We start from the raw sequence: 13,540 nt of genomic DNA, 5'->3' as shown, positions 1-13,540 counted from the left end.
AACTGATCCCTGCTCCTTCTTTAAATTAAACGAGGAAACCTTAGCTTTTAATTAAGCTTCAATCTATTTGTACGTTTTTATCAAATAATAATTATCTTATTATGAATTTAAAAAAATGAAACTCAAGACAATCCTCTAACCAATAACTATCTAGATTCGTGTTCGTGAGTAATTGACACATATATAAAAAGAACATTATTTTTGTTTGTTTGATTGTGATATGTGAGATGGCATAAGAAGTAGCTGTGTTGCATGTGGCGTTAAGGGAGCATTTTGGGAATTAGAAAGAGAAAGGCGGCACTCGTTTTCTGGTATTCTTTCTGTTTTTGTTTGTAGTAATTAACTAATTCGTTTCATTTTTGATCTAGCGAAGCCTTTTAGGGTTAAGCTTGTTTTTTTTGTTTCTTACAAGTATCTTCACACTGCAAGCAATCATGTCTGAGTTAGAAACATCTACATATATATAGGGCTGACTCTTTAAGCAAATATTTTTTTTCATCTACAAGATTTGAACCTAAAACTTTACTTAAGGAGAATAAAATGTGTGCCCCAGTTGAACCAACACCACTTGCTGGGTCACCCTTGTTTGTTTAATATTTACTTGGGCCGCTGTTTATTTCATTCATTCTAAATCTTCTTACAATCTTTTCATACTAATTCTTTTACACTTGGATAATGAAGATATTACTAAATGTTAAATGTTATTATTTATTTATTTTCAAGGTATTCAACATAGCAAAGCTCCTATTTTCACAATATTTTCATAGATTGGACTTTGTTGAACAAGCCTACCTTAAATTGTGAGATTGTAATTAAATGTTTTGTACTATTTCAAAGATTGAATTATTTTGTATCTAATCTATTATTTATTTTATTTGTTTCCCGATATTCAATTTCGGGTAGAGAATTTTAAAACAAATCAATAGATCTTGTCTAATTATTAACGCTAACTGAAATTAGTTCAATGTTGATATTTGAGATGATATTATTGATTAACTAAAAAGTGGTAATAAAAGTAGTAAGAATATAACAAAACTAGTATTTCACAATTTTTTCGTAGACTTTGTTGTTATACAGCATTCCTTATCTTATAATTTTGTAGTTGTGAAATTTCACAATGTTGATATTTAAAAAATATTTATTCTACCTGTTTTTTTTAGCAAATTAAATCAAACAACTCCTTTTCTTGCCTTAAATATTTTTCTACGTGTAATATTTTACATTTATATATATTTGTCATATACGATTTTATATTCAGACAATTATACCTTGAATGTGTCAAGTGTCAACTCATATAGATGTGAGAGAATATGCCTCTTCATAATAACTAAAAATTAGGATGATTTTATTATATATTTTTGTAGTATAAATTAAATATGATTTGATTTTTTTACTCTATGATAGGTTTACTTTTTAACATTCGTCATAAAATAATATTTGCTATTGGGTTAATTTCATTTGAAACTCGCTAAATCTGATAATTCATTCTCTATTTAATCGATCTGATTTCAATCTACCAAATACAGAAGGATATGTTACAAAGAGAAATACCCTTTAAATTGCCCATTTGTAAATAAAATGTGAATAACATACTTAGTGCTTTAACTTGGATAAGAGGTTGAGTGATATTTAAAAAAGAGAGTAAGAAATGTTGATATTTAGAAATATGGCTCTTTTGCATTCCAAGGTTAAGTTCATATAAGAGGATTATATGTTTCTATTCATGTTTTATTTTATATCCTAAAATAATTAAAAAAATTTAATTAATTAAAAAAAATAGAAATAAATATTTTAATGTTATTTTATGAAGTTGAATGGCTAGAAATGTAAACATGAAAACTATGTAACCATGACACTTTAGATGAATAACACAAGTTGAATAATGTCTAGCTTTTGGAATATCCAAATCCCTACCAAGCCAATAGTTAGAGTGAAATATGTTGAAAGTGTAATTCAAATTTTAGTTAAGTTAGTTAAAGGTTTCTATAAATAGTAAATCTTAACTATCACTTTATAACTAACACATAACAATAGATATTCATTGATGTTCATTCCTCTCAAACTTAATTCTCTAGCTGCATAATTTTCTCTGTATAATCCACACATAATCTTCACTATTTTCACTCAGTTTTCTATCTGCAACTCTTATTTCATTCACCCAATTCTCTATTCAATTCCTTCACTATTCTAAATGTGTTTTCATTCATTCTTGTTCATTCCATTCACAATTCACCTTTTTTGTTCCAACAAAATTGGTATCAGAGCAAGGTTCAAAGATCTTCGAAAATCATGGGACAAATCAGTGGCAATTTCCCAGCAAATCTTCTAGTTTTTGATGGCAAGAATTGGAACCGATGGAGAGTGCAAATGAAGGCACTAATGGGATATCAAAATGTAGATGAAATTATTGAACAAGGTTTTCTAACTCTTGCTAAAGGTGCATAAATAGAACAAGAAGAAGGATTACAAGACAATGTTCTTCCTACATCAATGTGTGAATGAAGCGCACTTTGAGAAGATTTCTGGTGCTGCAAATTCGAAGAAGGCATGGAAGATTCTTGAAGCTAACAATCAAGGAGCAGAACAATTGATGAAGGTAAGATTACAAACTTTAAGAAAACAATATGAATTGATGCATATGGATGGAAATGAGAAGATGGCTCAATTTTTTAACAGAATTGTCACTCATACAAATTCAATGAAAGCTTGTGGAGAGAAGATTTTTTATCAGTCCATTGTTGAGAAAATCCTCCACACTTTAATTCCAAATTTTGACCATATTGTAGTGGCAATTGAGGAGTCCAAAAGATTAGAAGAAATGAAGGTGGAAGATCTTCAAGGTTCTCTTGAGGCACATGAGCAAAGGTTCATGGAAAGATCCATAGAAAGACCTGTTGAGTAGGCCTTACAAGCTCACACAAGTAGAAGGAGCTTTGGTGGAAGAAATAGATTTCAGGGAAGAGGTAGAGGAAGAGATTTCATAGGTGGAAATTTCAAGAATCCTCAACAAAGAGATCAAGAAAGAATGGACACTAAATCACTAATAGATCAGAAGGCTCAATCAAGAGAGAGGGTTTCAATCAATTGAGAGGATGTAGAAAATCAGTGGATATGAAGAAGATAAAGTGCTTCAATTGTGGCAAAATTGGCCACTTCTTAAATGAATACAAAGCCTCTCCTAGACAAGGTGATAATAGAAACAGACAATACAATGAAGCACACATGGCAAAGGGAGAAGTTGAGATAGAAAATGACGATCGACCTCTCTTGCTAATGATGATTACAAGCCAAGTTAACAAGAACAATGATATATGGTATATAGATTCTGGTTGTTTAAGCCATATGACTGGACACGGAGATTGGTTGGATAATTTTGATGAAAAGAGAAAGAGCAGTGTTAGATTTGCTGACAATAGGGTCATTCAAGCTGAATGAACTAGGGATGTTTTGATCAAGAGAAAAGATGGCAAGCATGCCATGATCACTGATGTGTTATATGTGCCAAAAACGAGAAGCAACTTGATCAGTGTGTGCAACTACTAGAGAAAAGGATTTTCCATGAGATTACTCAATGGATCCTTGGAAATCTATGATAAGAAGAAGAAGATAGTCATGAAGGCAGCTACAACTACAAACAGAACATTCCAAATCGGCTTGGCAATAGTGGAATCTCAGTGCATATCTACTATGACACTATCTAAGGAGTCTTGGCTTTGACATCTAAGATTTGAGCATTTGAACTTCAGAGATCTGAGTATGTTGAGAACTAGAGACATGGTTCTCGGACTACCTTCAATAGATATTCCAAGGAGGGTGTGTGACAATTGCCTTATTAGCAAGCAGCCAATAAATTCTTTCAACACATAACTGCCTCAAGAGCAAATGACTTGCTGCACATAGTCTACCCTAATATTTATGGGTCATTTGATGTTCATTCACTAGGAAGCAACAAGTACTTTGTATCATTCATAGATGACTTGTGTAGAAAGTTGTGGATCTATCTAATCAAACTCAAGAGTGAAGTCTTCTCAATCTTTAAGGACTTCAAGAGATTGGTAGAAAAGCAATCTGGGAGAAGCATAAAGATCCTTAGAACAGATGGTGGTGGGGAGTACACATCAAGGTAGTTTGTTGAATTCAGCAAGGATAAAGGAATTGTACATAAGATAATTGCTCCATACACACCTCAACACAATGAAATTGCAGAAAGAATGAATAGAACAATCCTCAACATGGTTAGGATTATGTTGAAGACCAAGAATCTTCCACACAACTTTTGGGGAGAAGCAGTCACTATTGCTGCATTTGTTCTGAATAGAATAAGAAGTTGAATTCAGTAGTGCTAGAAGAAACTTGGTCAGGAGTAAAACCTTCTGTGAAACATCTAAGGATATTTGGCTCACTCTGCTATAGTATATCCCATATCAAAGAAGAAAGAAGCTAGACAACGAGAGTGAACCAATGATCTTCATTGGATACAATCCCACTGGCTCATATAAATTGTACAATCCTACAAATCATCAAGTTGTATTCAGTAAAGATGTACACTTTGATGAATCTGAATCATGGAAATGGTCTCAAGACAACACTAATCTTATGGCTAGTCTGCATCTGGGTTGGGAGGATGATGAATTGATGAGAGAAGAAGAACAGATAGATGCACAATTGATAAATTTCTACATGACTCTGGTTTTCAGAAATGCACAATTGAGTATGGTTTGTACATCAAGCCTATAGACCAAAACCATGGTGCCTTGTTCATCTGCCTATATGTAGATGATCTTCTTATTACAAGTAGTAGCTCAAAAGGAATTGAAGAGTTAAAGGAAAGCCTAAAGGGTGAGTTTGAAATGACAGATTTAGGAAGATTTTCATACTTCCTTGGTCTGGAATTTCAACACACCAAGATAGGGTTATTCATACACCAAAAGAAATATTTGCTTGAGGTGTTGAACAAGTTCAATTTGATGAATTGCAATGCCTTAGAAACTCGAGCAAAGATGAATCTGAAATTGGATAATTGTGAAAGAGAAGCAGTTGTAGATGCAACACTGTTTAGGCAGATTGTGGGAAGTTTGAGGGACATTTGCCACTCTAGACCATAAATATCTTTCAGTATAGGTGTGATCAATAGGTTCATGAGTGACCCAAGACACTCTCACATGATTGCAGCCAAAAGAATTCTGAGATACCTAAGGGGAACACTTGATTTTGGAATTGTTTTCCTCATCAAAATGAGAAGATTAGTTCACAACTCATGGCCTATTCTGACTCTAATTGGTGTGGAGATATACTAGATAAAAAGAGCACAATGAGGTATGTGTTCATGGTTGCAGGTGCTCCTATATCTTGGTGTTCACATAAACAAAGGGTAGTGGCATTGTCAACTTGTGAAGCTGAGTACATAGCAGCTTGTGCAACAGCTTGCCAAGCAATTTGGTTATTATCATTACTGCTGGAACTTGGTATTGAAAATGGAGAAGAAATTGAATTGTTGATAGATAGTAAATCAACAATTGATTTAGCCAAGAATCCAGTCTCACATGGCAGAAGCTATCATATTGAAATAAGGTACCATTACTTAAGGCAGCAGGTTGCAGAAGAAGAATTAAGCTCACACATTGTAAGAGTGAGCCAATTGGTAGACATTATGACTAAGCTTTTGAAAATAGATAGGTTTAAAGACTTGAGAAAGAAGATAGGAATTCAAGGCTTGATGTAAGAGTAGATTCTAGTGTTTGAGTAGTTAGATATTAGAAGTTTGATGTTGTTTGTAAATTTCGAATCATGGGGGTGTTGAAAGTGTGCTTCAAAATTTAGTTAAGTTAGTTAAGGATTTCTATAAATAGTAAATCCTAACTATCACTTTATAACTAACACATAAAAATAGAAATTTATTGATGATCATTCCTCTCAAACTCAATTCCTTCTCTGCATATTTTCCCTGCATAATCCTCACATAATCTTCACTGTTTTTACTGTGTTTTCTATCTACAACTCTTATTCTTTCATTCACCCAATTATGTATTCAATTCCTTCACTATTCTAAATTCGTTTTCATTCATTCTTGTTCATTCCATTCACAATTCTGCTTCTTTGTTCCAACAAAATCAAACTATTATTCCCTACATTATGAAAGCATTATAGAGGTGTTCTTACTTTCACTGTCACAATGATAATTAACACTATAATAATAACATTTCATTTGGTTGCACAAAATTTAGAGACTTTGATCGTGACCAAATATATCCCTAGTTGAAAATTTGTTTCACCCATCCCATTCTTTTTCGTGAATTGTGTTGGGATTTGGATTAGATGACTTCACCGAATTTACAATAAAATGTAACTCTTTGTTGGGATGCTTAAAATATGTTACTGTGTTAGTCTCACATTGTCTAGTATTGAAATATAGTAGAGTAATCAATGTTATATATTATACTCAAGTCTCTTGTTATAATGTACACCAGATATAAACATCAAATAGAAACATCTCATGAGAATGTGGACCTATGGATGTGTTAGAGTTTGTAATTCTTATTCTCTAACAATATCTTGATAGTCGTTCAACACTCCCGAAGACTAGACATAATTGGTCGAACTCTGTTACCAAATTCTCCTCTATTTATTCTATGTCTTTATTTAATTGTCTATGGTCAACGTTGTGCAACAATCGTTTTCGCTGCACTAACAATTTTAGCTAAATTTCAAACATTAACTTATCACTTAAATGTAAATGCTTTTACTAATAAACAAAAAAAATAAAATATATCAAATATATAAGATCAATCCATCAAAATTACATTACATCATAATGATTAATTAATAAACATATTATCATTGTTTAAAACCATAATCACAGTTATAACATAAAATATATTTATGTTATTATATATATATATATATATATATATAAAAAAAGAGCTGAAAAGCATATGATAGAATTAAAGTGGGTAGTCTTTTTGAGTTAATTTCTTTCTTTAATATACCTTTTCTGCGAGGCCAGAAAGGTTGATGCCATGTAATGATGATCCCTATATTTTAAGGCAATAATAAATCAATATTTTTTGGGGACAACTGATCTCTTTTCAATAAATCAGCAAGCATCAATCCCAATGCCGATATCCTCATCCACAACTATCTAGCTTAATTTAATATCTCATTTACTCTATATTTTTTACATAGTGTAGAAATTTAATATAATTTAAATAAAATAACAGGAAACTAAATCAAAAAATAGAGAAATAACAGATAAAAATTGAAGTACTAAACAACAGTATAATTTTAGATGAAATATAAATATATATTTAATTTTTAAAAATTAAAAGATTTCGAACAATATGTAAATATTAAAATATATAAAACAGAGAAAATAATATACATAACTCATGTTTCAAAAAAATAATATATAGGAAAATACAAACAAGTGTTCTAAATATATTATGTAAGGAAGAGAAAATTAAATTTTGTTAGAAAAATGGTAGTTTTATATATGGAAAAATGTTGATTTAGCTTTTCAAAGCTATTTTTTATTCTTTAAATAATGTTTTCAAGGCACTTATTAACCCAATTCGAATATTAATAATATGTATCAGTAATTATATAATAACAGTAAATTTTATCCTATGAAAAATAAGAGTTTATATATTTAAATCCATAAAATATTTACTAATGAAAAACATGTGCATCATAGTGTATTAGTTTTATATATGGTCACTATATCATCTTTCATTTATATTTAATATTATAAATTTTTCAAAAAATATAATCCAAATAAATGGTTAATGATGTAATAATTATATATAAATTTTTATACTGCAAGTTTATTGATATATTTTTTTAAAACATTCAAAATCAAGAATATTTAAAATATGATGGGGTATGTGTTGTGTAAAATAATAGTATATAGTGCATCACAAACTATTGCTTTTGGATCTCGAAGGGGATTTTAGCTACAGTGATACCGTGATTGGTGTTGACAATTGGCAAAACAACCGCCATTGTTGAAGCATCAACTTTAATTGGATCCTCTTTGATACTGAATGAAAATTTTAATATGTAGCAGAAAAAATAATTAACGGCCATAATTTTAAGTGTTTTAACATAAAGATAAAACAAAAATATTTTGTTTCTCCTTATATTCTAGTAACATAGAGGAGTTTGACTCCTTTATAATAATAGCATACTAGCATATATGATTTGAAAAACATTTGTCCCGCTATTTATATGCAGCTGATGTAAAAGGTAATATGAAAGAGACATAATTAAAAGGGACCATAGAGAATAATAAATGCTATTATCAAAACAGGAGACTTAAGAATATAGATAAGTATATTTAAATCAATAATGTAAGCTATATAAAATTTACTTCCAAAACAAATTTGTTTCATAGAAGCATGTTGGATTAAATAATGAAAATAGAAATTGAACTTTATCTTTAATAATATGTTAAGATTCAATATAATTGTGAATACCTAAAGGAGTGTTAATTATTGTTGGTTGAGAAGAATAAAAAGGAGCTTTTGGGAGAAAGTTTAATGGCAAAGTGATGAAGAAAGTGAAGTTTTAGTTTATTAATGCAGAAGTATAAAAGTTGCTTTAGAAATAAAGTAAGACTTTAATTAATGTAAAAAATGTAAATGTGAGAGTGCACTATGCACTATGCAGGATCAAACCTCTATAATCTGTGTTTTTCTTCTCATTCTATTCCCTCCTTTCATTGAACTAATTGGATTTTGGATGGCTCCACGAGCAACAACATTGGAGTCTTGGACTCTGTTGTTTCGGCCTTTGTCTTGGAGAATCTTAAAATCCCCACCCCATGTGAAAAGGGTAAGATAATATATATATATATATATATATATATATTGGGTAACACATGGTGATGTATTTAATTAATTTTGGCATACCTTAAATATCAAGAAAATGTTGAATAGAGTATGGTATGGTGGGTGGTGCTACATGTTATTGTGTGAAAATGACGGTATCCAACCCGTGACACCATATTATGGGGTCTCATTCTTCATTTTTGTTGTATGCACGACTTTTTTTAATTAAGGAAAAATGACAAAACAAGTTTAGATACCCTCTAGCATGTATTTTGTAAGAGAAAATATTTATGTCTAGTGATGTTGTAATAGTTTTTCTATAGATGTACCATTCATCATTATCTTAATTATTAGTAATTTTTAATTTTTTTTTGTTATATTAGTAATTTTTAATAAAAATATATGAATGAGATAGATGATATATTGATTGTTTAAAAAACTTTATGCTGTGAATATTCCTTTTTAATGGGTTTTATTGTACCCAACAGATTAAGCCAAAATCATTCAATTGGACTTAGGATATTTATCATGTCTTGTGATTCCAAAATTTGAAGTCTAATAAATTTATTGGTTCTAATAAAAGAAATTATACTCATGCTCTAAATGTTATCGTTTACAAAAGTGAGGAATCATGGATGGGCAAAATAGCCGACATAGCTAATGGTATTATTATTATTTTAATTATTATCTACCCCACTTGTATTGTATATTATTGGATGTTGTGAATTAGAAATTAGAACCTTTCTGTTCGATCACCTTCAGCTTTTCAATATTGTTGAAGAGCATTTGTGTTTTTTTAATTTATAAGGGAAGAGTATTTGTGTCTGTCTAAAGCCACTATGCTGAGTTTATTTGAAGATGAACATTGGAAATAGTAATACATTTTACAAGAAACAACTATCTAATATATATACTCATTTCAATTATATTTAATAAAAATCCTCCCACCTTGTAGTTACTTTCTTTTATACATTGAGAAATTTTTATATTTAGTTTCATAGGACACGTTATCTGATTTTCCCAATAATGCACTTAGGATATTCTTCATCAATATTATTAGATTATATTCTCTCATCTATATATTTTGATGTTTTTGTCTTTTGTTAAAATGTGTAAGAGCCATGAAAAGAAAGCTTCTTGATGAATCAAGAAGTGTATAAAAAAAAGCTTAAAGAAGCTTAAAGAAAGAAAAATGAGAAAGAAAAATTGATAATATTCTCATTGAATGAATTGATTGTATAAGAAATGAGTCAATATGACTTATGTATACAAGAAAAGAGAATAAAAAGAAAGCTTGTAAAGCAAGTAACTAACATAAATCTAACTTGATAATTCCTCACTTTCTAACCAACTATCATCTTCCAAAATAACCTATCATATATCTTTAATATCCCCTCAAGCTAGTGAGTGAATGTTTTTTTACTCTCCAGCTTGGAATTGATTTGAAGCTTGATTTGAAGTAATAACAACGCTTAACCACCCATGACAGAAGCTATATCATCAAACGCTTAACCATCCATAACAGAAGCTATATCTTTGCTTAACCACTATAAACAGAAGCTATCCATCCAATGATTAACCATCCATGACAGAAGTTATATCTGAGCTTAACCATCATGGACAGAAGCGAACAACCATTGATGATGAAAGAGAGAGAACGGATCAGAATCTTGATCCTAATGAGATGCTTCTATGATGAATAAGAAAGAGGGGTAAATGATGAAGAATAAGAAAAGGATGTAATCTTGTATAGGATAAATTGGTCATGATACTCCATTCTTGAAGAGCTTGAGGGGGATATCAAGAAGCTAGCTTATGCACTTGAAAAGAATTCTTGACCAAAAACAAACTCCTTTGATCTAAATTTGAAGGTCGATGAAGAAGGTGATAATGAAGAATTTAGGGCCATATGTTGAAAAGAAACATTGAATGCTGAAGAACAATACTGAAACAATAAAAGAAATCAAGATAGTCTTGTCACATGCAACATTGTCACATATTAGAAGCAAGATAACACTAATGAAGGTCATTGAGATGAAAAAGAAAGCACCACCATGTTCTTGATTGTTGAAGTTTTCCATGAAATCCTTCATGGAACCATAAGCGGAAGCTATCAAAAGATAATTATGCTCTGATACCACGTTAAAATGGTAGGAGGCATGAAAAAGATTCCCTGATGGAAAGCTTCTTGATGAATCAAGAAGTGTATAAAAGAAAGTTTAAAGAAAGAAGAATGAGAAACAAAGATTGATAATATTCTCATTGAATGAATTGATTGTATAAGAAGTGAGCCAATATGACTTATTTATACAAGAGAAAGGAATGAAAAGAAAGCTTGTAAAGCAAATAACTAACATAAACCTAACTTGCTAATTCCTCACTTTCTAACCAACTATCATCTTTCAAAATAACCTATCATATATCTTTAATATCTTTTCCTTTGTTCCAAATGTTTTTATATTTTAGAAGACTTAAACTCAATTATATATTTGTTTTCTAACTATAAAGCTTATTTATTATATTATCTTTTTCACATCATGTTTCTTATTCTTTATTGATTATGAAAAATAGATGATAATTAAATAAAGATATTTTAATCAAAATATATCAAATTGTTATTATCATTTAATAATTTCTTAATTCATATGTATAACTTTTTACATCAATACGCATGGTATAGAAGGATTACAATATTTTTTCAAGAAATAACATATATTATTGCCAAACACCTTCCTCCTTTGCTCATATTATTTTGGAGTAACAACAATTATCATAATTAATTACTTATCACGAAAGTATGTTTACTTTTATTTGCTTATAAAAATGTATGTTTAAATTTGATTGGTTTTCATTGTTCTTTGAGTAAGACAGACAAGTAAATAACACTTTTTTTAACTAATATTATGTTTGCTCATACCTCAGAACAGCAATAGTGAGTTAGTGACTACAACCTTTTCCTTTTAGATGATCAATCATGGACCTATGGTTATTTTAAGTTTGTAACATTCTTAATTCCTCAGATAATTGCCCAAAGGTTATGCTCAAATTTCCTGGCCCAACCCAGAACTTTATTCTGTATTGGCCGGCCTTGTGCCTTGTTTTTTAGTTATTTATTTTATTTTAAAATCGACTATGAAACTAGATGTCACGTTAATTTATGCTCGAGAAATTTAATGAATGGGGGAATTTTTTTGGGTATAGATACTTGTTATTTTATTGTTATTATTAATTAAACCACTAGAAGAGGAAATTTTTAAAAGTTATCCATGGTTAGCATATACTTAAATGATAATTTTGTGTTCATTGATTTACTTTCTAGAAAAATCATTACACTTTGATATAGAGGGTGACAATAATAATCCTCTATTAATAAAGAGGTAAATACATATTTTCTTATTTATTTTTATTGATAAAATGTATTATCATTATAAATAAAGAAATAAATATATCATTAAAAGTTGTATTTCTTCCAAACTTTATTAATGAAAAGGATTCTAATCCCATGTAATGTAATCTCATGTATAAATAAGGTGAGAATATGTTAGAACATTCAATATGCATGGGCTATATGGCCTAGCTAGCATTCAGCCTAGTCAGGCTTTACCTATAATAACTAATAAGTGCAGGTCAGGCTTAATCTTTTTAAAAAAAAGTATATTAAGTATATTAAATATGTTTAATAAGCATACATTACAATTCATTATTTATATTTAATATATAGAATAGTTCATTGAATAGAGCCCTACCAACATGTTTATCACCCCGTAGACATCTTAATTCATCTACAAACTTAACTTTTTTTTGCTAAGCAAAATATATTAAAATCAGCACAAGGGGTGCTAATCCAATACAAGGAAAAGATCAAAAGTTAATCTTTTTATAAGAAAGCAAAATAGGGTCATTACACAAATTAACAAAACTAATAATGTAGGAGCTACTTTTACCAAAAATCAGGTCCTAAGATCTAGCTTGAATCAAATCCATAATATGAACATAGCTCACATGCTTGAAAAAATAAAATCATTCTAACATCTTTGTACTGAAATTGTAAAAAGTTGTACACAATCAGTGTATTATTCACTATTCATTTATATTATTTTTATTTAAAAGTCAATAATGATAAAATATAAATGATGTATGATATAAGAACAATGTATAAATTTCTCTTTCACTTTATACTTCTTAAATTATTATTTATCAGTCTTATATTGCATAATAAGAGTTATATAGTTTGATAAGGCAAACCAAACTTTGGAGTAGGCTAGGTTAGTTCCTAAATTTTTGCCTGCTTAATATGTGACACCCAAATCTTGCATACTCTTTACCCTATTTTTCAGTGTTATTCATGTAACATTTTTATAATATAAAAATATTTGTTACAAACATATTTTTTTGTTTGATTTTGGTGTATAGTAAACGTATAAAAACTTACACTATGGATCAATTATACGTAATTTTATGTGTAGATTTTTAAAAGTTTTCTAACAATTTTATTAACATTTTCAATAAAAGATTTCTACACTAGCAATGCATTACAATAAATATATATTTTATTATAGTATTAAGCCCATCCCGTTAATTATATGTATGTGGGATCGATCCATCCATATTGTGTGTTGATAAAGTAGAAAGAGTTTGAATCCTAAAACATATGATTGTGATAAGTTCTATCATTGGATTAAATGTGTATAGAAAAAATAATTACTATCAGAGTC

General features: G+C 29.6%; 1 protein-coding gene across 1 annotated transcript; it reads left to right on the top strand.

Annotated features, from left to right (window-relative positions):
* On the top strand, window positions 3,223–5,105 carry LOC109332568 (uncharacterized mitochondrial protein AtMg00810-like). The gene is made up of 2 exons (XM_019567546.1): window positions 3,223–3,417; window positions 4,698–5,105. The coding sequence occupies exons 1-2, from the start codon at window positions 3,223–3,225 to the stop codon at window positions 5,103–5,105; spliced, it is 603 nt and encodes a 200-aa protein (XP_019423091.1).

The sequence above is a fragment of the Lupinus angustifolius genome, chromosome LG18, assembly GCF_001865875.1.
Source record: "Lupinus angustifolius cultivar Tanjil chromosome LG18, LupAngTanjil_v1.0, whole genome shotgun sequence".
Lineage (NCBI taxonomy): Eukaryota > Viridiplantae > Streptophyta > Magnoliopsida > Fabales > Fabaceae > Lupinus > Lupinus angustifolius.
This window is presented reverse-complemented; position numbering and strand designations above follow the sequence as displayed.

Coding starts and splice junctions, on each gene's coding strand:
- LOC109332568 (XM_019567546.1), top strand. CDS start 3,223: ATGGCAAAGGGAGAAGTTGAGATAGAAAATGACGATCGACCTCTCTTG. Junction 3,418..4,697: donor TTAGATTTGCTGACAATAGG/GTCATTCAAGCT, acceptor TCTGGTTTTCAG/AAATGCACAATTGAGTATGG.